The 25,763-nt window shown below is 43.3% G+C and overlaps 1 protein-coding gene across 1 annotated transcript in view; it reads left to right on the top strand.

Moving 5' to 3' along the window:
- Positions 1-24,818, top strand: part of dnah7 (dynein, axonemal, heavy chain 7) — a 72,612-nt gene extending 47,794 nt beyond the window's left edge. The window contains exons 50-66 of the mRNA XM_069698928.1: positions 1,868-2,058; positions 5,512-5,645; positions 5,738-6,073; positions 6,297-6,423; positions 6,735-6,929; positions 9,560-9,652; positions 9,811-9,987; positions 10,209-10,370; positions 10,579-10,779; positions 10,924-11,085; positions 11,778-11,963; positions 13,355-13,492; positions 15,671-15,901; positions 17,371-17,523; positions 20,479-20,656; positions 21,505-21,608; positions 24,544-24,818. Coding sequence (XP_069555029.1) covers positions 1,868-2,058; positions 5,512-5,645; positions 5,738-6,073; positions 6,297-6,423; positions 6,735-6,929; positions 9,560-9,652; positions 9,811-9,987; positions 10,209-10,370; positions 10,579-10,779; positions 10,924-11,085; positions 11,778-11,963; positions 13,355-13,492; positions 15,671-15,901; positions 17,371-17,523; positions 20,479-20,656; positions 21,505-21,608; positions 24,544-24,750 — 2,975 coding nt within the window. The 3' untranslated portion in view covers positions 24,751-24,818. The remainder of the gene's footprint in view (positions 1-1,867; positions 2,059-5,511; positions 5,646-5,737; positions 6,074-6,296; positions 6,424-6,734; positions 6,930-9,559; positions 9,653-9,810; positions 9,988-10,208; positions 10,371-10,578; positions 10,780-10,923; positions 11,086-11,777; positions 11,964-13,354; positions 13,493-15,670; positions 15,902-17,370; positions 17,524-20,478; positions 20,657-21,504; positions 21,609-24,543) is intronic.
- The last annotated feature ends 945 nt before the right edge of the window (positions 24,819-25,763 follow it).

Raw genomic sequence — 25,763 nt, 5'->3', positions numbered from 1 at the left:
AGTGAGGCGTTTCGGTGAGCACCATTAGTGTATCAAACTACTGTAAATCAGACAAAAGCTCAGGAGAAATCAATTATATTTTCTGCGTTTACATTTTTCCTGCCCAGTTTTGGCGTCATATTGAGATTAGTAGGCAGATCCGACTATTTTTTGGCTGCTTTTTAGATGTCTCTGTGTCTTGTTTTTTTTCACCTTGTTTGCCTTGAAGTGGAATTGCATTCAATCCCCTAGTGCAACTGTGTGTATGTAACCTTTTGGTCCACAAGCCGGTTTCAGAACAAATCCAACCAAAGGCACACAACATAAAAAAGCAGCTCTGGCAAACTACTTGTACTTTTGTCTTCTCATAGGATTTCAAGGGGGAATGAGAGGGAACATGAAAAGACGAATTAGAGTTAGAAGCAGAGAGCTACACAGCCATTAAAAATACATCTAAATAACGATCTGACTCAGGCAGCCTTTGGGTCTCTCAGACCGTAACGCTAACAGTTCAGATAGTAGCTTGTCCTTGCAGTGCGCAAAATAGTCCCCAGAGGGTACAGTGTCACCGTTCATAGCCTGTTTTCCTATTTCAGTTTCACACTTTTTTTTGCTGTTTGTTATACAGCCTATGATGTAATACTACTCTTTCACATAGCTTGATTGAACTGGTGTTTACCCACCAAATCTCTTGGGCTAGATTTGAAAAATAATACATAATACTATTTCATCTGATTACCACTATTGATGTGTATATTGGGACAAAATGCTCCTCCAAAGCAGTTTGAAAAGGGTTGACCTGATACTTCCCTCAGCTATCACTGCCTCAGAAAGCTGTTGAAAAACTTAGTTGCCATCGAAAGGCCGTATCAATTATAGAAGGGCAAATGTTCTTAACATGAGAACAGCATTATCATAGTTAATGTGAAATCACATTAATAATGATATCATGAGAGTAAGGGATTTGTAACTGGGAATGTTTTATGTGCTCCACTGATTTCTTGGTATTGCATGTGCATGTGCCTGTCTATGGACGCTGCAATGGAAAATCACTGCAGAGTACTTCTCACAGAAAATTGTAAAAGGGGGTGATTGTAGCTTAAATTCATGGTGTAACTTGAAATATAAAGCTGCTGTAGCTGTACCACACTTTAAATCCAAGCATATATCACAACAACTAATATACGTTTCTATATGGAGTTTAAGGTTTTGTGATTGGCAAGGTTCTCCTACAGCCCCAGTCATGTGAATAACAACTATTTGATTTAAAGAACACTTTTCAAGATGCAAAGTGCTTTTCAGAGCCAAAGAAGATGGCCACAATGTATATAAAGCCAGAAGCCTGTACATAATTCAAGTTTGACACAGTCCAGTGTAATACATCTAACAAGAGACTAAAATCTATATTAAGTTAAATGGAAAACTTATTTCTATTATTTATTCATTTTTTTAAACTGGACCTTTTTCAGGTCCCATTTAGCAGACAGCCTGTTAGCCAACCTAATGCCAATTGGAGACGAGAACCCAGTAGAGTAGCACGGTTGCCTTTTATGAACCCTGGACTGTGAAATAGTGCTCAGATCTGCCAAACTTGCAAACCAGTGTGCTAAAAAAAGATTGGAAACCAGTGCAATGATAGAATTAAGATGCTGAAGGGAAAAATACTTTTGCCTTGGCTTGTAGTCTAGCCGCACAATTAAGAACCTTTTGAAGTAGTGCAGTGGCTCAGCTGTTGAGGCGGTAGTGTAGGTCAATAGCAGACAATCTGACAGCTCCAAGTGATATATATATATATTTTTTTAAAGTGTATGTGTATGAACACTGGTCTCTCTTCAAAGAAGTCATCTGTTTGTTTAGGAAAAACATTGATTTGAACATTTTCTTTCAGTGCTGCTGGAGAACGTTGGTGAGGAACTGGACCCCATCCTGGAGCCACTGCTGCTGAGGCAGACTTTTAAACAGGGTGGTGCCATCTGTATCCGCCTGGGAGACTCTACCATTGAGTACGCTCCTGACTTCTGCTTCTATATCACTACCAAGCTGCGCAACCCCCACTACCTGCCTGAGACCTCTGTCAAGGTATTGTACAGGGAAACTGGTACTTATACACAGGAACACAGTGATTATGATACTTAAACAGTGTTCTGGCATCATTTATTTCTGTATTCAATTTAAAAATGTTTGCCCAATCAATCATGGTTGAAGCATAGACTTTGTATGGAAGTGGAAGTAGCTTCCGGGTCTGAAAACTGAGCCCGATGCGGAAGTGCCTTAAGCTGCAATACCACCGGGTGCAACTGGAGGTTGTCTCTAAAAAGTCTCCGGCTCCATAGACTTACATTCAACTAGTCTCATAAAATTCTCAGTCAATAAAATTCCTCCATGAGTTATCTCAGATGTCGCTAGCTAAAATCGCTCCTTCTTATTAGTTTTCTGCCCGTCCATATGAAAATAATCCTGTCATCAATTAGAAAATAAGTTTCAAAAATCAATGTTTTTGGGGGCGTGTCTGTTTGATTGACAGGCCGGGGATGCAGTCAGGTTACGGTTATCGGTGGGCGGGACGTAGTATCGCCAGGTTTCCAGTCAGATCGAGTCAGATGATCCGCTGGCCCAAGTATGGTCACTACCGGCTCCAAACCGCTCTGAACTAGCAAGAAGGCGCCGGCCAAATTCCAAACTCAAGGCCTCATAAAGGCTGGTCACAAACCAATGAGCGACGTCACTGCTGGTTGTAGATTGTTTTAAAGTCAATAATTTATTTGAAAAAGACAAATATTTTTAATGAGCTCTGTGTATTTGCAGAAGTTTCATTATGGTTTGATTGCGTGTCACCCATTTCACTGGTCAACTTGCCACAGTTTGACAATAGGGATAGGACAAAAAAAAAAAAAAAAGGCTGCCAGTGCTGCAGAACCTGGATACATATCAATGCCAAAGCCCCTGTAATTTTGCTTTGTTGTGTTCATCCCACAGTATTGAGACACAGAAATATACTCCCGTGTGAGAGATTTGAAAAGTCCTGCCACTGCCAATGCTGCACCCTGTTCCACCCCAACACCACACACAAACATACTCTGACAGACGGGCCTGAAGCCGGCACAAACCTTTAGTCATGAAAGCGCGGCAGAGCATTTCTTGACAGTAACCACACACCGGTGCTGTTTGCAGCAGGCTGTCAGTGTTCTTGTGATGAGCCATGTGCGATCCTCCATTGCCTTCTCGACCTATCCCTTCCACGCAGATGGGGGGCTGGTACCCTTCAATCCTACCGCCGCAGCCCAGGATAGATGAATCTTCCACAACGGATCCCCTGCCAGCACAGAGGAGAATAATAAAATACAGGCACTTACGGGGACCAACCCAGACATCTGTATTCCTCTAGCTTTGAAAAGTCATTTTCATCACAACTAATAGTCGCTAACAACCTAATTTGCTGTGCCATCTACATTTTTCAAGACACTTCATTTTATTAGTGAATCATAAATGACACGTGGGGCACTGCAATCTCTCTTTAACTCAACTCAACTCAACTCAACTTTATTTATATAGCACCTTTCATACAAGCCTGGAGCCCAAAGCACTTCACATCTGAGCAACATACACACATAAAAAGCAAAGATCCAAACAAATTGACAGGCATACAAAACAGAACAACAAGATAAGAAATAAGGTAAAACTTGTAAAAATATAGGTTAAATAAAATGAAGAAATTAAAATTGCAACAATAAAAACAACATTATAAGAATCAATAATTAAAATTTGGGAAAGTGAAGAAAAACACAGAGGATAAAAACAATAATCAAAACTTAAAATCAGGATGATAAACATCACTAGAAAGCCAGATTAAAAAGACGTGTTTTTAGTTTTCTTTTAAAAACACAGCTTGACATTCTGATGTCCGAAGGCAATGAGTTCCACAGTTTAGGGGCATCTTTACACAATACAACCCGTATATTTATACAGGGCATTTTGGTAAGGGGGAGGTTATTAGTCTAAGGGCAGTCAGTCAACATATGCCACTCTTGTTACATTTTTATTTTTATTCTAATTGCAAACCACTGTTGTTGTTGGTACTTGCGTACCATGCTGTGAACAGATCGGGTCCAGTCTACATCCAGGACATGGTCCAACCTTACATCCCGGCCCGCTCCCTCCGCTCTGCTTCTACCAATCGGCTTGTCGCTCCCTCACTGAGCTAAACTCTCTACAAAAGCACGACTGTTTGCTGTCCCGGCTCCTAAATGGTGGAATGAGCTCCCCACCGACATCAGGACAGTGGAAACTCTGTACATCTTCCGCCGCAAACTAAAAACACACCTCTTCCGACTTCACCTTGAACAGTAGAACTTTAGTAGCGCTTAAAATGGCACTTACTGATAGCACTTTGTAGTTTGGCTTTCTTGAAGAAAATTGTATTTTCTTGATTCCTGTTGTTCTGGGTTTTGTACCCTCACGGTTGAAATGCACTTATTGTAAGTAGCTTTGGATAAAAGCGTCAGCTAAATGTAATGTTGTTTTTTTCTGCTGATAGATTAGCGCCACATTCCCTCTTTGGTTCTTAGTTATTGCATCATACCACTAAAAATGACAGCATATTTTTTACCTCAATAGCAGAGTGAATTGTTGCTCACTGATATCACCATCCCAATGGAACACAGCACCCCCTACAAAAAGAAAAAAAAATATCTAAGAAAAAAAGCAGCATTAAAGGAAATTGCATTACTGAGAGGCAAGTGGTTGGAAAGCATTACCGACGATCACATTTCAAACATCTATTTGCAGGGGCTCGGCTCGTTATGGGCGGCTATTAGATTGATTCAACTCATTTTTCACAACTGGCTCAATCCTCCTTTTTTTTTTTTTTTTTTTTTTTTTTTTTTGCTTAAATCTTTTTTTTTTTTTTTTTTTGCCTGCAGTACAGTACACAATGCAGCTTCCATTATTCCCATTAAACCCTTTTTGAAATGCAATAGTTCCAAATAGAAGAGTGCGAGCATCTAGGAAAGCAGCCCTAAGGGAGCTCAAGGGGACGAAGGGAAGCAAACAGGGAAGGGTGTATGTGTGAAAAGGACAAACTGGAGATTTATATGGGCACCGAGTCTTTACCACCAGCTGAGTGGGTCTCACAACATCAATAGAAATGGAATTAGGCCCCGGAGAAGTGCACTCGTTTATTAGGGCAGAGAGTAGATAGCAGATACAGGCTTTTAACCTCTGGGTAAGTGCGAAGCAGGATGACTACAGCTGAGGTAAAAGATACTCCTTCACTTTGCGCTGCAACACCTTTTCACAGAAAAGGGGGAATAAAAAAAAGTAAATGCATCCTACCTGTACTTTGCCAAGGCTGGAGCGGTTATTGGAATTGATTGGATAGGAGGTTAGTGGGGGAGAGCAGCACTGGAGCCAAGGTGATCAACACTGCACTGTAAAGTACTTTACTTTAATGACCCAGAGCAAGGGTGGACCAAGACAACCCCTCTCCCAATTTGTTTCTGTATTTTGTCTTTGGTTTCACCCTGTGTGGTGTAGGTGACCCTGCTTAACTTCATGATCACCCCAGAGGGCATCCAAGACCAGCTCCTGGGCATCGTTGTGGCCCGAGAGAGGCCTGACCTGGAAGAGGAGAAACATGTCCTCATCCTTCAGGGAGCAGAGAACAAAAGGCACAGTAGCACTAATCAAACACAACGCCTGCTTCCTCAAAGTGAAAACTGTAGTTAACTGTTTCATTTTGGTTTGCAATTTTTTTTGTCAGACAACTGAAGGAGATTGAAGACAAGATCTTGGAAGTTCTGTCCTCCTCCGAGGGCAACATCCTGGAGGACGAGACGGCCGTCAAGATCCTCTCCTGCTCCAAAGTGCTGGCCAACGAAATCACAGAGAAGCAGGCCGTGGCTGAGGTGACGGAGCAGAAGATCGATGAGACCCGCATGGGCTACACACCCATCGCCATGCATTCTGCCATCTTGTTCTTCTCTATCGCTGACCTGGCCAACATCGAACCCATGTACCAGTACTCCCTCACATGGTTTATTAACCTCTTCATCAGTTCCATTGACAGCTCGGACAAGAGTGACGACTTGGCGCAGAGGTAAGCAGGCCTGGCTAACGTAATGGGGAAATACTAGTTCCTACTGAAGCAGGTTACCAAACCACTACTTTAAAGTATCTCTCCACTCAAAAAAAAAAATCATTTGTAAACAGTTCAAAATTACGAGTAATAGTGTGAGTGTTGATGAGTTTGTGAGTTTTGTTTGGTTTGGATTAAAACTCCACTAAACAAGACTATTTAAAATGTTATGTCTGTTTTTCAGACTACAGATCCTGAAAGACCACTTCACCTACACACTATATGTCAATGTGTGTCGCTCACTGTTTGAGAAGGATAAGCTGCTCTTTTCCTTCTGCCTCAGTATCAGTCTGCTCATGCACGACAACCTGGTAGGAATGTACACTCACATTCGCAACACAAACCTTAGATGTTTGAACGCATCTATTTTTGTTTTGTTTGTTTGTTAGTAAGTGATTAGTTCATCAAACAAAGCTAGTTCGTGTCATTTTTCAGACTCTGCTTCTCAATGATTACTTTGCACTAGATTATCTGTATTATCTGTATTTGCAATTTGCATAATATTGTTATCCGAAGATAATCCCCCAAATTGTCAACCATTAAGCCACTTAATCACAAATTCTGCTCATTCCGCTGCTGTGTTAACAGCGTAATAGCTGCATGGTACTAATTGATGTTGTAGGTGGATGAGGGGGAGTGGCGCTTCCTTCTAACAGGTGGTGTTGGCCTGGACAACCCCCACTCCAATCCTTGCACCTGGCTCCCCAAGAAGTCTTGGGACGAGGTATGCCGCTTGGATGAGATGGAACATTTCAAAGGACTGCGCCATGACATGGCTCACCTGAGAAATGAGTGGAAACTGGTCTACGACAGCCCGGTGAGTGTTATCAGGCCGACTGCTTCCTTCTTTGAGTGTTGTACTGTATATGTTTCTGTATTGGTACAAACAGAGTGGGTACAATTTTGTTATCTTCTATTAAGAAATTGAAAAGTTTAAAATACCTGATTGAAGATAACGTGGTATAATGCCTGCATCCATGAAATACATGTACAGAAAGTTAACATTAAAACAGAAAGTACTCCAGAGAACTAAAGGGAGAAGAAAATGTGTAAATCCTCTTCCTCCAAAAAAAAAAAAAAAAAGACAATTTGATTACATTAATGTGGCTGACATGGCTGCTGTCTTATTGTAGTCACTGTGTTTGTGTTAACAATTGGCTGGGAATGTGGTGGTGGTGGTGGTGGTGGTGGTTAGCAATTAAGGTTAACAGGTTAAAATAAGGTGACGTTTGTTATTAACACTAGTGTTAGGCCACGAAATATCAAGTCAAAATGCGTTCTGCTGCCTTTAAAAGACCGACATATTGGATTTTATAGAATGAAATGCTGAAAATACTCAGGATATTTACCGGAGATTTAGTAAATGTATTCTGTATGTGAATGCATGGGCCCCATACACGCAGACCAACTTGGCACCAGCTTGAGCAATTGTTTGCCTGTTAAAAGAGAGCAAACCTCACAGCACTGCCACAGGCAGCACATGACTTTGGTTTGACACCTCGTCACTGTGTCTCAAACTAAAAGTTATTTCAAATGCAACTGACGTTTTTCAAAGTGTGCCCACTTACAGATAACAGCTGACCAATAAGATTACTGCATCTCCAAAGATATAGTATTTGTGGTAATTGAAAATATGAATTTTTGATTTGTCTCCCTTCAGTGGTACTTAATAGAATAGTTACTTAATTTAAAGATGATAAATCATATCGTGATGTATTGGTATTGCTGTTAATTGAGCTCTTTACCCTGCGGTGTAACTCAGTGGTGACCCACAGGTTGGCCTGTTCAAGTGGACTATTTAAGATGTTATTAATGTTGTTGCTTTGCTGGTAACACCTGTTTAATAAAAAAAATAAAAATAAAAAAAATCTGCATATGAATGAGAGGGTTTGATGTCCTGAGCATGGACAGAATGCCAAGGAATACAAATTACAAGCAAACCTCAGCAAAACAGTTAGCGAGATGTGGAGAGGGATTAAAAAGGGGGAGGAGGATAGAGTAAACAGACTAAACCTATTTTCCAGTGGGTTTGGCACAAGAATCAGTGGCCAGCTTCACTCACTCAGCTCAGTGGGGTAGCACCATGGAATCCCACATCACTAATGAAGCCCTTCATTCCACCTTCCCTACCTAATGCCATTGCGGCTGAATACACCACAGCCGGAAAAAAAAACAACCCGGCTGTGGTGTATTCGCTGTGATTTCAATGTAACATTGACAGAGGGGAAACAGGAGAAAGAAAGTGGGAGAGGAAAATAATTTGCCTCAGGTACAGACCATGCAATTTGACTATCTCGCCATCTTCTAAAGAATCTTAGCTTTATCCAATTAAATGTATTCAGTTCTCTTTATGATAGTCCCATCTATGCAATCTAGATACAAGAACAGCGGTTTAATCAATGTACGGTGCAACGTGTATGCAGCACACATGGTTGTCCCGTCGCTGTCACACACACACACACACACACACACACACACACACACACACACACACACACACACACACACACACACACACACACACACACACACGCATGCACGCACATGCTCACACGAACTTTGATTTATAATCAACAGAATCAGCCACAACACTTCTATCTAATTAAATCCAGTTTGTTCCAGTTGTAAAATTCACATTTATTCAATCTTGATGCAGGAACAGCTGTTCAATCAAGCACACAGGCACTCAGACACACACGCCAGCACACCCCTGTTCACACAGAGAAAATCCCCAGGAGATCCTAAATAGGTGTATCCGTCTCAAAGCACCTGCCAACACACATAGCCAGAAGTCTCTCGACAAACAGCCTGGGGGGGAAATAATTCCAAAAGTTCCCGCTACCATTGCTCACTTCCTCCTTTGCACTTGTTTCACAAATTAATCAAACATATTGCTGTGACCCAGTAGTGTTTCCCCACCTCTGTTTCTTATTTTTTTTCCTTTTTCATACATGTTCAGCTGTCTCCCGATATTACTCTCCTACCCACATTTCACATTACGGATTACCCGTGTTTTTGCCTAATTACAAAGCTTAATCTTTCCTCTCTGAGAAAAAAAAATGGCCAAAAATTCATTCGGCTACATGTTTTTGAAGGTAACCTTGATGGAAGGGCCGTGCTTATTTCCTTGATGAATAAAAACGCTTTTGTATTCGCTCATTTCAAACAGACTTAAAAATATAATTTCATAATTTGCGTGCCTGCTCGTGTACTCTGCTGATTAATTTCTTACTTTATTGTTTTCTTGGACTGTCAGTTAGAATTTAGGTGTACGCAACATACGATGGTAAAAGAAAAAAACAGTGATGCCATATTTGCAGTATGTTTTTCCCAGGAAAAGCTACGTGACAGCATTCATATTTAGAAGTATGCACATATCCAATGTGGAGCGATTTCTATTTAGATACGGTCTGCATTCAACATGGGTTGTGCTGTATATATTTGCAGGATCCCCATCAGACGGCCTTCCCTGATGTGTGGCAGGCGAAGCTGAGCGAGTTCCAGAAGATGCTGGTGATTCGTTGTCTCAGACCAGACAAGGTCAGTTCCTGTGGGCAATTGTGTCTGTTGCTACGGAGGTTTCCCACATGAACACACACACACACACACACACACACACACACACACACACACACACACACACACACACACACACACACACACACATACTAAACGCACTCCATTAACTTGTCCCTCAGATTATACCCATGGTACAGGAGTTTGTTTCCGACAGTTTGGGCCGTCCCTTCATCGAAGCGCCGCCCTTCAACCTGAGTAAGGCCTTTGTGGATAGCCACTGCTGTGCCCCCCTCATCTTCATCCTCTCTCCTGGCTCAGATCCCATGGCTGCTCTGCTCAAGTTCGGAGATGAAAAGGTACACAGACATCTGGAAAACTCAGCAGCTTTGAAGCCTGCTGTGTGTACAAACTCAAAATGAAAGGAGAAATTGAATCCTCTAGATTTACCAGGCTTCCACATAGCTCTTTTTAAAGGAGACATTTTTTGTTGGCACCTTTCAAGGCAAAAAGATATATATATATATATATATATATAATTGAGTGTGCGTGTGTGTGCACTGCTGTTCTTAACCCTCAGGGCTTCACCGGTAACATGCTGGCCTCCCTCTCTCTGGGTCAAGGCCAGGGTCCTATTGCTATGAATATGATTCAGACAGGCATTAAAGATGGCACCTGGGTGGTTCTGCAGAACTGCCACTTGGCTACTTCATGGATGTCAACGCTGGAGAGGGTCTGTGAGGTCAGAACACACACACACACACACACACACACACACACACACACACACACACACACACACACACACACACACACACACACACACACACACACACACACACACACACACACACACACACACACACACACACACACACACAGCTTCTCTCCCCAGTGGGAAGAGAGCTAATTCATGTCTTTTCTATATGTATTTATGTATTTGTGAGCAGGGACTGAACCCAGACACCACACATCCAGACTTCAGACTGTGGCTCACCAGCTACCCATCCCCTACTTTCCCCGTGACGGTGCTCCAGAATGGGGTGAAGATGACCAACGAGGCTCCAAAGGGCCTCCGCGCCAACATTGCACGCTCCTTCCTGATGGACCCCATCTCTGACCCGGAGTTTTTTGACAGCTGCAGCAAGCCGGTCAGTATGCTCGCCGTGCATATCTATCATGCCTACATCAGTGGGTGCATTTCAGAGTGTGTTTGCTTTAGCTGTTGAAATATTAAACAAGCACCACTGTTTATCTGAGACCGTGCCTTTCATCTGTGCTTATCCACCTCCCAGGTTGTGTTCAAGAAACTCCTCTATGGCCTGTGTTTCTTCCACGCCCTCGCCCAGGAGAGGAGGAAGTTTGGACCTTTAGGTTGGAACATTCCATACGAGTTCAATGAGACCGACCTCCGGATCTCCGTTCAGCAGCTACACATGTTCCTGGAACAGTATCAGGTACCAGATATTTCCTGTTAGGGATGATTTTTTTTATATTTATTGAGTTAAACTAATAACAAAATTCGATAAAGCATGGGCTGCAGGCTAGTGCACGCTAGCACAGCCTTGTTCTGTCATGCACACTTTCTATACTCTCTTGTAAATCAAGTTTATCTCTGACACAAAATAAAATTCTGTCATATGCAGATTCCCATCTGTGATCTCCTCACATGTACCTACACTAATCAGCATCGAAGCCCATAATAGAAATTCTGGCTTTTACAAGTGGGTTCTGCCTCGCTCAAGTATTCACTTTCATAAGCCACATTCAAAATCCCTATTGACATTTTTCCACAAAGAGATAGCACTTCAGCCATTCACCAATCCGTTTCTCTGCTACAGCCGAGAAGAAGTGGCAGGAATAAACTACAGAGGATATATTTTTTGAACGCGGTGACATTTTCAGCTCGTAACCGAGTGTGTCTCCGTGAATTTGTAAGTGAATTCCTCCTCCAGAAAATGCCAGTGGCCACCACTTTACTTTTCTGTCTTATTACGCCAGCTTACGTTGCAAGTGTGGGTCCTGAAGTGAATTTGAATTCTTTACTGTTTTAGAAGAGTGTAAATACATACGTGCTGAGTAGCATAACTCTACTCATCAACTAATGTTACGTTCTCTTCTAAAGTGCATGACTTCTTGTTTCCTGCAGGCTGTGCCATTTGATGCCATCCGCTACATGACTGGTGAGTGTAACTATGGAGGGCGTGTGACGGATGACTGGGACAGACGAACCCTGCGCACCATCCTCTCTATCTTTTACACCTCAAAGATCATTGAGGAGCCTGACTACACGTTTGATCCCAGTGGACTCTACTACGCACCAGCTGAGGGAGATGTAAGAAATACAGAAAATCCCCCCCCCCCCCCAGAAAATGCCTCAAGTCACTACAAACATCCAAATACCACTCTTAGCAACAAGAAGTATATTTCAAATAAATCACAACATAAATTAAGATCAGGCTAAGCCCAAAGAAGAATAAGATTTACAAAGATAAATAGGTAATTTTATACGTTATTAACTGAGAATTTTGTACATTATTTTACACAGAATGCAGTAAAAGTTGTTTTAGATGCGAAACTTCACTGAACCGAGTCATCACTCACTCAGTCAGTCACATTTAGCAGGCTGCAGACTCGCTGCAAGGGGCAGCTGTTAACTGTTAAGTGTCTCTTATTTACTTTCATGATCTATGAAACACAGGTATTTCATATGTGTCTTGCGACACATATGACAGAAATGTGACATGTGACAGAAATTTGATCCTTTGCCTTAACTAAATAGTACATTTATTTGATATTAACTTACATTACCAGCTGTGGAAATGGCTACTTATAGAAGAATTGTTCCTCACTTTTAATATTTTCCTGATTGTAGAACAAATGTGTAATTATGCAGTAAAAAAAAAAAAAAAAAAAAAAGTTCTTCGAAGTAGTCACTGTTTTCCTTCATGACTACTTTGCACACTATTAGCAGTATCTCAATCAGGTCGTTTTACTGTACAAATTCTACATACATCATAGAAAGGACCACAAGTACTCTGGACTATTTTCTAAGAGCTGAGCTTTCAAAAATACTGTTGTGGTTTCTTTTTTGTGTTCAAGTTAGTGTGACCTTTTTAAGATATGGTGCACTGCAGCACAGAAATGTCAGGTAATATGTTATTTACATAGAAATATATGAAGTCGTATTTAAATATCCTCCAACAATGTAGCTGCTCTTTACTCAGAACAGCAGAGTAGAAACAGTTCCGTGACCACAGAACCATCCGTTACACAACACCGCTGGTCGTGTCACTCCCCGATGACGTCTTACAGCAAAACTTAAACTCACTAGTTTTTAAACTAAGAATAATTCAGGATTCGTAGTTCCATAGCCATGCTGTTGAGCTACCTTTAAAAAGTCATTAGGAGATCAAATGTGTGTAACAAGGCACAGCAGGCAACCACCATTAGTGAGGGTTGATATATTTGTTCACACAAGTACAATCTATGGCGTACACCATTTTATTTGGCATTTTGTTCTCCAGTGCTGCACCCCCCTCCAACCACATCTTTTATTCATGAAGTCACATTTACATAGTCATTAAAATAAATGTCAGCAATCTAAGGAGCCGACTTGTTTTTCAATGAGTGTTATTACTCGAGATGTTTCCTGATGTTGCGTTAAAAATTGTCCTCGTAACTCACCTCCCTCCTCTTCCTCTGTTTTCTGCATTTCTGTCGCAGTACAACAGCTACATAGAGTACACCAAATCGCTTCCACTCAACCCGTCGCCGGAGATTTTTGGCATGAACGCCAACGCAGACATCACCAAGGACCAGGCGGAGACACAACTACTGTTTGACAGCATCTTGCTTACACAGGTAAATCCACTTTTACTTATCATGCATTCACTAATATATTGATTAGCAGCTGGTTAGCAACTAAGATAAATACATAAAGAAGTGCCAACGCACACAAATAAGAGTTTATCTGAATTATTCAATCTGTGCACACTTACAAATGCCGGGTTATTTTTTTTCTACCCATGAGAGAAAAACAACCCAGCATTTTTAGTGTGCATAGGAAAAATAAACAGGCAAGTACAAAGTAATTGGTGAAGAATTTTTCGGTTATTGTGACGCTAAATTGGGCGAAAAATATCCGACCCAAAACAGCACTGCGGCCTGGCATGGGTACAGTTAAAAAAAAAAAGAAGATGTTCACTGATTTTCCAAGCCAGCAGCACTGGGTCGCTTCCCAAACCCGTGCGCCCCCTCTTGGCCAACATCCCAGATGCTCGGTTGTAATCACCCCACCCCAGTTGGTAGATTTCCACATTGTAAACAACATGACCCAGCGAATGCACGACACGCAAAATAAACAGACTGGAGTACATGCACGGAGACATATTTACATAGACAGTCAAATAATTTCTCTCAGCAATAGCGTGCCACCAGCAGTTCTCCATTATTTCTTATAACTACCCTTTCCAGCTCTACATATTTAATCGCCCTCCATTGAAATACACGATGCAACATTAATTAAAGAGAAAAATTACAAATACATATTTCAGTTATTTGTAGAGAGACTTCTCGAAGAACAAAAGAAAAATGCCTCTTATTAGGGTGTCTTCCTTTGACACTGCAGAGACGCAGTATGGCTCACAGTGGCTTTGGTGGAGCTGTGTGATCCCACATCATTATATCGCAACTCTGTTGAGTTAGACTAGAGGTAGCTTGTTTCCGGATTATATCGTACCACTTCCCAGCTCCAGTCAATGTCAATGCTTCACATCGAATCTAAAGGGATCTCACATCAAGTCCTACTTTAAGATGAAAGAAGCACAGCTTCTCCCACAAAGCGGAAAGGGATATTTATTTATCTATGCACCCATTTATTTATTTTAAGAAACAGAGACGTGTCTCTCACCTTAAAAAAAAAAATGTTTCGCGATGCTAAAAGTGTAAATTGCCTAAATTCGCTTTGGAAAATAAAGTTTTGAATCGAACAAGTGCAAGAGATCTACTCATAACACCAGATAAGTGACTCTATACGTGCCTCTTTCAGCTCCATACATACAGCGAAAGTATATTTTGAGGGCATCAGACCGGGTTGCAACAAACAAATAGAAAAATGATCTCCACCGGCATCGTCCCCTCAAGATTTTAAGCCAGAATTGGAGCTCCATCGACCCTGGCAGTTATTAATATAAATTCCATTCAACAAGATTAATAATGGCTTCAGTCATGTGTGGACTTCATTAGCATCTAATACGGTCTCATCAGTCTCAATGACCAATAAACAGGGAGACACTTCAAATGGGACGAAGCAGCTATTTATCATTCTCCTACTGTAACCCCGGTGTCATTAGCCAATGATTATCCATTACCGCTGGCTAGTGAATACGCATCATATAGGTAAATGGAGCAAAGTTGGACTGGGAGGAAAGCGGAAGAATCACAGATTAGAGCGAATAATTATCATCTTGAATGGTGATTAGAATTGTTGATAAGAGTGTGTCAAATTAGTGTGCGTGTGGGTGAAATTTGGGGGGGGAAATGCTGCGATGCCTTCCATCTCACGCCGTGTGATGAGATCCTAAGATTACGCTCGCAACAGTTCCTCTGCGAACAGAGCGTCACGAGCAGCTGTGAGCTGGCCCGAGATACGCGTACAAATGAAAGAAGTCAAGGTAAAGCTGAGCGGTGACGGATACGACTGCGATGTTCTGTGTCCTTTTCCACGCACGCATCTAAATCAGCGCGGGGCACAAACACGATGAAATATAAGCAAAGTCAAGTCAGAAGTCGGACCCTCTTAACATCAGGGTCTTTTCACAGATCAAAATAGCGCCAAGGCAAAAAGAGTCCTCAAAAGGGAATGCATAATTGAACACGTCAAAGACAGCAAATGATAACCCTCCACCACCCCACCCCCCCCCGCCCTAAAAAAAAACACACACAAAAAAAAAAAAACCACGAGATGTCAATCCAAAGCGAACCGCACGTCCTTGCCTCCTCTTCTCATCAGTCCTCTGTCGCTCTTGTGTCTCTGATCAGTCCCGCTCTTCGGGCGGAGATGCCAAATCCTCAGATGACATGGTCTTTGATGTGGCAGCTGACATCCTGAGCAAGCTGCCTGGAGACTTTGACTTAGCGGCGGCAATGAGGCTCTTTCCCACCAGCTACAATCAGAGCATGAACACAGTGCTGCTGCAGGAGATGGGCCGCTTCAACAACCTGCTCCGCACCATGCGAGGCTCCTGCATCAACATTCAGAAGGCCATCAAGGTACATCCTGACATCATGGGAAGGAAAGGAATGTATTTACAGTGTCACGTATGCTACACTTTTTCTTTTTTTTTTTAGAGAGAAATGTTTGCAAATTTTTGTTAGCACTAAAGCCTATTTTCGTCATCATTAGTGTTAACTATTTAAATTCAACCCCGGTCCGCTTCTCAGTAACCCTTGTTGTTTAGATGCTAAGGGCGTGGCTACGTGGCCCAAATGGCCCACGGTAAAGTTGTTTGCTTCAGATAAACAGTAAGGCCAAAATGACGAATCATCATCGATTGTATATTGCGCGCAGTGACAGCAATAATTCGTGATGTAGAGACGCACCTCTGCTGTATGATTACAGGGGAAATGCCGGCAATACATCCTCCAAAGTCAGATGCCGTAAGCGTTCAGCAAAACACTCCAAATGGACTAATCGGACATTTTCTGTTCATTAAACCAAGGAAACACTTCAAACGTGATTGTAAAAGTTTAGAACATGTAGACTGTAGCCACCGTATAGAGATTCTTCTGCCTAAAAGGAAAAAAAATAAAAAAAAATCCATGTCGGTTATTGCTACGAGTATCTTACTGGCGCTGTTGTTAGACTTTGCACTAGATTGGATCCATAAAGAAACAAGAGCGAAATGGTTTAGGGAAGTTTTTAAAGTTGGCACTAACCGCCACTACTCTGTAACATTTAAGCACTTTAAAACAAATATTCTTAAGCCTTAATATGGTTTTAATCTGTTTTGTTGTTGTTGTTGTTGTTGTTGTTTTCTCATTTTTGCCACCGAGACACACTTTGAAACTTAACACTAGTTACGGAGGCCAAAACATCCTCAGGCAAAAAAAAAACAAACAAAAAACAAAACAACTGATTGCATTTGGAAAACTTTGCCGATTCCAAAGATGCTGATTTCATGAAATAGTTTATAATTAAGACCAATGATACTTCAGTTATTTGGTCCACTGAGGGTTGTTTTTTTTTTTTTCATCAAAAGACTCAACAGAAAGTAATCTGAATATTTGTATACGGATATTCGGTGGCTCCGCTCAATTACACCACATTCAAAACGTTAAAAAAAAAAAAAAAAAAATACACGTGTCAACACTCACATGGTTCTTTTTACACCACTTAATAAACAAACGCGTTTCCTCTCCGTCTGAGATGAGCCGTCCTCACGAGAGTTAATTGGAGAGAGCGTGAAAGAGTCAGGAAGGGGTAAAGCACATCAGCCTTCGTACCGCTATCAAAGACCTCCGACAGAGCAGATAAGAGTTCTCATTATGCGGCTTGTCTGTCACCTCGTATCTCCCGGGGAAAGTTGTCTTTCAAGTGACGAGCTTCGATTCCTTTCATATTTGGCTTCGGCGTCAGAAGAACGCAACATCACGCCTTTCCGTCGTGAAGACTCGAATCACACGTTTGCGGGCGAGCGTGTAAAAAGTCCGTGTATTTGTGCGTGCGTGTTCGTGTGCAGGGTCTGGTGGTGATGTCCGCGGAGCTGGAGGAGGTGGTCAGCAGCATCCTAAAGGGTCGCATCCCCGGCATGTGGATGAAGAAGTCCTACCCCAGCCTCAAACCGCTGGGAAGCTACGTCAACGACTTCCTGGAACGGCTGGAATTCTTACAGGTGCCTTCAGGCTCTAAATCAAATGCTGACAAGCGTTTTGGGTTATTCATATCGACTTATGTGTTTCAAAAAACAAACAAAAAAAACACGTTTGAGAGAAGGAGGCGCCGGGGGTCCAAATAAAACGGAAAGGGGGGGAAGAAAAAAAGAATCAAAGAGAACAGAAAAGTTGGTGTTAATGATTATTGCGCGCTTTTGTTATTTAAAAGATAGACCTTTATATCTTAATCAAGATTTTAGTACGCATTAGTGCATACCGCACATGTTGCCGTGGTCACCGCCGTTGATGGGCAAAGCCGACAATCGCTAGCCTGGTGCGACACAAACCCGATTTCTTTGCGTGAGCGGGGGATTTTTTTTTTTTTTTTTTTTTTTTTGCAGTTTGCAGTTTGTTTTCCGAGCAGCGAGAGTCGGGGGAAAAAAAAAAAAAAAAAAAAAAAGCTAACGCGGCGCTCGTCACGGTTAACCGGCCGTCCAATCGCAGCGACGGAGGGGCGGGACGAACGCCGGTCGGAGACCAACGCCGGTCGGAGACCAACGCCGGTCGCTCATTGTCCCGCCCTTCAAAGCGGCCGTGCGAACGCAGCCAAAGCTCACGACCAAAGAGAGAGAGAGAGAGAGAGAGAGAGAAAAAAAAAAAAGAAAAAAGACTCCGACAAGACTGCTTAAATAGTAAAAAACAGCTGTTGTGTAACCTGCGCTAACAGATTCGATCTCACTTAAAACAAACAAACAAAAACAAAAAAAAATAACAAAAGCACGATATGTCTTATTAAAGTCGTCGGCGCGTCTTGTCACAGGCAGCGGAAGCCTCTGGGAAACTTGTTTTGTTATCTCAAGAGTTTACGCATGAAAAAGTTCGGACCTTTCATACTTTTAGCTTACAGCATACGGTGAACTGAAACCTGCCTTTAAGCTGAGTCGCACTTGAGTCGCACACCGGTTCTTCATTTCGCTGTCGTTTATCATCCGCATAGGAGGTCGGGGCCGGAGGGGGAGGGGGGGGGGGGGGGGAGAGAGGGAGGGGGGGGGGTGTAATCTACTGAATTATTCTTTTTCTTCATGGGCAGTTGGTCCAGGAAATACATGCAGCCGCATGACCTGCCCATGTGAGTCTGCAAAGTGCTGCACTGCTTCATCAAACAGATCGGCCGGTTCCCACAGCAGACGTATTCCACCGGTTCATCGGCACTCAGTCGAGGGAAAAGAAGGCAGCGTGCGCGTGTGCGTGTGTGTGTGTGTGCGTGTGTGTGTGTGTGTGTGTGTGTGTGTGTGTGCGCGTGCGCGTTATCCAACTGAAATGTCGACCCATGACTCCCTACAGGGTGAACTGGCGAGTCACAGGTTTCTTCTCTGAGACAGCGCGTGTGTTTTTTTGTTGTTGTTTTTTTGTTTTTTTACGAGCCACTTTTGACTTTTCAGGAAAACAAAAACAATTGTTTGCCGTTTTAACAATTCGTAAGAAGAGAAACACCAGCTCGTCTTCCCGTCTTCGGTGAACAGATCCCCTCAGAATGGTTTTAGCCTCCCTCGGCGCGACGAAGCATAAATTCTGTATCTTACCCGGGCGCAGCTGAAACTTTTGTCGGTAAAGCGTTCCAGTTCGCCGACATAAACCAAGCGCAAACACGTAACGTGCGCGGTGACAGGTTTGGTTAGACGTGGTATTCCTTCCATCTGCTTCTTGTCTTTGCGCTCAGCTTTGCTCAATATATTTTCTAGTGTTCTCCACTGAGCGCACATGCAGAAATCTAACAATAATATAAATGGGCCAGGTAATAGATGGGAAAAAAAAAAAAATCCTAAAATTATTCAACTGTGATCTTAACCTTATGATTATACCTTTATGAGCCCCCAGACCTTAGCATAAAAAAAATAAAAATAACAGCACATTAACTTAACTGTATTAAAGTATGTAATATACCGTCGACATTATTAAATATTCATAAACTATACGTAGAGCTTACATCGCTCCTTCCGGAACCTATAAAAAAAAGCGGGTCGTTTCATCCACATGCTGTGCCGGTGCAGAGCAGTCAAGTCTTCCCCGCTGAGAAGTAATTAACTCACCGTCAAACACCTAGGAATATAAATCTCTTTGTTTATGCTGTTGTTTATCCCGTTGTTTGCCTGCCGGGCAAACGCTCGCGATACGGTTTCCCGGATGGTAACGTGGCGTCTCGGTCGATCCACGGTGCGCATCGAAGCCTCTCGGCGGGCAGCTTTGAAAAATGCGACTTTTTCTTTACGGCTTTGGCTTTAAGGGAGATACGATCGATTCTTTGTTGCCTCCCGATCGGGGGCTATTCAAACAGTCTGGGGAGAGTTTCAACGTTTTCACCTTTAACAACAACAAAAAAAATGAATATGGACCTGCTATAATATAAGCACCATACGTCCGTTGGTAATATGGCGTCACATTGCCAATTATTAGTATCATAACCAGGCCCAAACTGTTTTGCTATGTTCATCCCTGCTGTTGGGATTAGTTTATTCAAAGTACTAAAATATCTATTAACATGAAGAGTTATTTGCAGCTATTAATTGACCAAATATTCCCCCTTTTTGCGGGTCAACGCGTATTCTTTTTTTTTTTTTTTTTTTTTTTTTTGTAAGCCCCGAAGCTGATAATGATTTTTTTTTTGGGGGGGGGGAAATTCATTTCTTTATATTGATCAGGTACATTCTGTTCTCACCATCACATAATCAGCTGAACATCGTGTTGAATGTCGTGGTATTTGACCGCAGTCGTGCCGCTGCCACGCCTCATTTTGTGAAATTGTTTTTCATTTGTGCATTTTTAAATACATATTTTTTTTATTTTCCCGTCGCAACAGAAAATAATAATAATAAAAAAAAAAATCAACGCACGTAAAACCCAGCTAACCCAAACCCCCCCCCCCCTGTGTTTTGGTTGTAAATGTCCTCGTCGTCTTTGCCCTGTTGTGTGTGCAGAACTGGTACGACAAGGGCACGCCGGCCGTGTTCTGGATATCGGGATTCTTCTTCACGCAGGCGTTCCTCACAGGCAGCCAGCAGAACTACGCCAGGAAACACACCATCCCCATCGACATGCTCGGCTTCGACTTCGAGGTCCTGGACGACAGAAAGCAAAAAAAGGCCCCGGATGACGGTAGAGCGCTGCTGGGGAGTTTGGTTTCCACGCGAACAGTTGAAGCGGCTTTTGAATCGTTAGAAAGTTAAAATGACCAAACGCAAAGTCAGGTTTCAGGAGAAACGTAAACGGTGGTGGCGAGAGAAGAAACAAACGGGGAGGGGGTGGGGGGGGGAACGAACATAAGGCAGATGGAATATGAGACGGGGGGGGGAGTAGAAAGTAAGAAAGAAAGTTACAGAAAAGCCTCCCCTGCCTCTCATCTACATGCGGCCCTGCATCAGCCCCTCGCTGTGCCCCCAGCTCTGCTCAAAGTCTCACATAAAGCCTCACCCTCAATCGGTTCCCAGCTGGGCCCCCACCACGCCAACACGGCCCCCACCACGCCAACACGGCCCCCACTGCCTCCACTGCCAAGCTACAAAATCTGACAGTGTGTTTGTGCATTTGAGTGTGTGATACTGACAGCGTGCCAGCATCCAGTTATCTCTAAATGGTCTCCCCCCCCCCACACCCCTCCACACACACACACACACACACACACACACACACACACACACACACACACACACACACCCTATCAGTGAGAGAGATCACATGTTGCACGAAAAGAATGTTACAGGGCAGAGGTCAGATCAGCTTGACTCGGACGATTTTTAAAAACATTTTTTTATATGGTTCCTGGAAGAGCCAGTATCCACATGTGCTGTAATCGCGGGGTTCCTCCACATCTGTATTTCATGTCCAGATTTTTTTTTTTTTTTTTTTTTTTTTTAGATATACCCAGTGATGATAACCTCCTCTTTGATATCTCTTGATGTGTGTGTGTGTGTGTGTGTGTGTGTGTGTGTGCGTGTGCGCGTCAGGTGTGTACATCAGAGGCCTGTTCCTTGACGGCGCCCGCTGGGACCGAAAGACCAAACTTCTCGCCGAGTCCTACCCCAAAGTGCTGCACGATCCCGTGCCTCTGGTGAGGAGCACGACGCAGACGCGGCGCCGCTCGCGTCGACGCCAACATTTCATTTGAGAGTCCTCGTAAATAACCCGGCGGTCGGGACGGGGGACTCCCTTTTCATTTTTACTCTCCTCACTTACCCGGCGACCACGTTCAAGTTGAATCATTTCGTTTTCGATCACAAATCACTCTCACATATTCAGAAAGATTAGTACCGAACGTCTCCCAAGTTTATTTGTATGCCGTCGTTGGCCGCTCGGCAGCTCACCGACCGGCCGCAGGTCGACTCGGGGGGAGCGACGTTGGCGATCGCGAGTTCTAAGTCGATGAATTTCACGATCATCGCGGAAATCGGCGTTGTCATTTTTCAGGAAGCGCTCTTGCGTCGGTCGACCCGAGAGGAGCCGACCTCGGGTCCTCTCTCTCGCTTGACACTTTTGAAGCCATTTTTCGCTGCGACGCACAGCAACCTCGGCTTCGCCGTCGCCGGGGCAACCGGGTGCCAAAGCCGTCGACGGTACGTGCGAGTCTTTTGCGGCAGTTTGATTCAGTTCTGTGAAGCCTCATCGGTGTGTGTGCCACCTTCCCACCGTGTCGACATACGGTTTGAGTCGCAGTCTGTTTCGTGGAGCTTCTCTTGACTCGTCTTCATTTAAATGTTCCCAAACGGCATGTTTTATTAAAAAAAAAAAAAAAAAAAAAGGAGAAATTCTACCGGTCGTTTAGACCCATTTGCTTGATTCTCAAACGTTACAGAGGAAGAAGGGATGCTGGGAAACGCCAGGGGGGGAGGAGCCCGAGAAAATGCAGGCACCGGGACCGAAAACAGTTATGTTACTCTGCAGCACAAATATCTACCGCTCCAGCGAGTGACGGAGAAGGACAGATTCATTCATGTCCTTTCAACCTTTAGAACCCGATGAGACGCAAATTGCATCTAAATTCCGTTTAAAAAAAAAAAAAAAAAAATGCGCGTGCGGGATTTTGACCGCCGACAGGATTCGACTCCCCCCCCCCCCCCCCACCGGTGTGAAAAATGAATAAAACCTAAATTAGGATGAAAACTAACTTTTGCCAACAAGTCAGAAAAAAAAAAAAAAAATCCACGTTGCATAAAATGTTCATACATAATGTACGAGGCGAGGATATTTATTGATTCTTCTCCTGTAAATTCTTCTGGGTGTCAAAAAAAAAAAAAAAAGAAGGTAAGATTTGATCTTTCCTCAGATTTCTTCCGATTAGTAAAATGGGGGCAGATTCCATCGTGATTTGGTGCGAGTTTGCTTTTTTTTTTTTTTTTTCTTTTTTCTTTCTCTATAACAAAAAAAAAAAGACAAATACAGCGAGGAAAAGAACAACAGCCACGGAACCGCGGCCGCGGCTTCGCCCGGGAGGATGTTCGCAGCTCCTTGTTTTCTGAACTTCAGCACTGTTTTAACATTCTGCCTGCAGCCCGCCTGTCTGCTTCGCTTCCCACCCTTTCATTAATTAACCGTGCTTGATATGGTATATGAAAGTAGACTGGCAAAGGGGGGGATGGGAAGTTGAGTGCCAGTGGCTCAGGACGACGACTGATCAAGTTTTCCCCTTCATTTTTTTTTGTATCCCCCCCCCATCCCCTCCCCATGTTCTCTCCTCTTCACGATGCGTTCAGCGACTATAAATAATGCACGAGACTGACTTTTTTTTTTTTTTTTTTTTTTTTAATATTCAGACATTTCAGGGCAAGTTATTAACAGAATCAGTTTTTGACAAGAGCGGAGCTTAATTAAAAATGTATTTATTATTTACGGCGTGGGGGGGTGGGGGGAGAATACAACAGAGGCAGCCGAAGTTGGCTTTGAAATGTAAATCTTCACCGAGGCGCCCGTTACGGAACCAGACGAGTACTTTTCAGGCTGCAACTCTACAAACTGGTTTTGTATTTTTGTTTTTAAGATGTTTTTTTTTTTTTTTTTTTGAGTGGCCCATTTTATGCCTTTTGCATAACCAAGACTTTCCGAATAGCCCGGGGGGGGGGGGGGCTCCTCCTCGTCAGCGCTATTGTTTTATAAGTTTACGTCCCCCAAAGTTCCCGATTTGTAACTTAACGTTTGGATAACAACTAAGAGATTCGGGTTAGTTTCCGCTGAGTTACATTTTGAACGCTCGATGCTGACCTTTGACCCTTCCCTCCCTTTGAAGACGCCCGCGCCGTCCCCCGCGCATTCGTCCCCCGCCATCAGAGGAGCGATCGTTTTTGCATGCTCATCAGCAGAGCCGTAACCAAATTCCACCAGCCAGTCAAGTGATTCCGCCGTCGTGTGTTTCGAAAGGAAAACAACCCCTAGATGTTTGTAACCGCTGGACTAAATGGTCTACAGGAAGAGAGTGAACATCTTAAAAGGCCCCGTATTGTATACATTCAACTTTCCTTTGCTTTTTACGCAGTAAAGGGGGCGTTCGGCTGCTGGGCAGACCCCGTTAAGTGTCAAAACCCACGAGGAAACTCGTTAATGCGCGCACCCCCCTAATCCGGCGTCTCTGCCCTCTCAGCGATAATGTAACGTCGTCCAAAATTCGATAAGAACCTCGTACTCGCGCATGTTGTCCAAATTTCATTTTGAAACGCCATATGCCATTTGGTAAAGACGTCAAACCGTAGCCGGGTATCGAACCACCAACCTTCCGATTAAGGCGCCACCCACTCTACCATGTAAAAAAAAAAAAAAAAAAAAAAAAATCCTCCCTGTGCAAATTGATATAGCACGACAGTGTTTTTTTTTTTATATAAAATTTTGGACACGCCGTAGTGACATTTTTTTTTATCGAATTTTGGACGACATGCTGTAGTACGACATTAATACGTCAATGTAATATGTCATACTGCGGCATGTGTCATGTTCACCCAGTCCCCCCCCCCCCCCCGCCCGCCCCCTCCTTTAACCCCTCTCCCTCCTCTCTCTACCAGATGTGGTTGAAGCCCATCAGGCGGCAGGACCTTCCCGAGAGGATGTGCTACATGGCGCCCGTCTACAAGACGAGCGAGCGCCGCGGCACCTTGTCCACCACCGGACACTCCACCAATTACGTCATCGCCATGACGCTCAACTCCAACGTTCCCGCGGAGCACTGGATCCGACGAGGGGTCGCGCTGCTCTGCCAGCTCAGCTCCTAGTCTCGACTTTGGGGCTCGTTTCACTCATAAAATAATTAAAAAAAGATAATAATAATAATAAAAAAAAAAAAAAACTCCCACGCACACACAGGTTCTCGTAGATTTCTGACGTATAATGTATAACTTCGTAGCTTACAAAAATCCAGGACCGGACGAGGAGCGGGAGATGAGTGAAGAGGGCGTCGTTGTTTAACGGGGTTACACCGGAACCACGAGGGATGACGAGTCCAGGATCTTCAAAAGTTGTTTTTTTTTTAATTTTTTTTATTTTCCTTTTTCGTAATGGGGAAGAATGCACAGACAGGCAAGTAGCAACGATGTCACATTTTTGCATTTCATACCCAGATTCTTTGAAGACGTACTACACGGAAACAAAAGCCAAACATAATCCTGGACTTTTTCTTCTTCTTCGCCCGATTAACAGTGAGGAAACGTTTGTCTTTGGGGGCGTAGTGTCGAGAGTGTCGCTGAGCAGTTTAGATTTAAATTGTACACGTGATACAGGAGAGACACAGGTTACTCCCCCCACCACCCCCACCACCTCCCCTCCAAAAAAAAAAAAAAAAAAAAAAAAAAAGGAACTATACAATTTCAAATGTACAAAAAAAACAAAAAAAAAAACAATCAAGATTTAAACCGTTGCAATCGACCAAATGAACCCGAACTCGTTAGTTTAAAGAGGGCGAACGATGAGCTGCGATTGATGTCCGGATCAAAATACATTCATGTCCCGCCGCACGAACGTGAAGATGTGAACTCGATAAGTGAGGTGAAATGGAAAAAAAAAAAAAAAAAAACACGACGCGCAGACGATGAGGTATGTGCTCTGGCGGCGGCACCGTTTTGCCGTCCGATCTCGTACCGCCGGTTTCACGCTACGCCCCCCCCCCCCCGAAAGAGTTGCCCGCGGTCGTCAACGCAGTTCATTTGAACCCCCCCCCCCCCAAAAAAAAAACAAAAAACCAAACCCCAAAACAAACCGTAACAAAGATTACCAGCACTTCAACTTCGCG

This window comes from Brachyistius frenatus, unplaced genomic scaffold (genome assembly GCF_029030835.1).
Source record: "Brachyistius frenatus isolate BFR_SWC_R1_liver_20210118 unplaced genomic scaffold, ASM2903083v1 Contig_28, whole genome shotgun sequence".
NCBI classification, from domain to species: Eukaryota; Metazoa; Chordata; class Actinopteri; family Embiotocidae; genus Brachyistius; species Brachyistius frenatus.
Note: the sequence above shows the minus strand (reverse complement) of the source record. Positions and strands in the feature narration are given on the sequence as shown.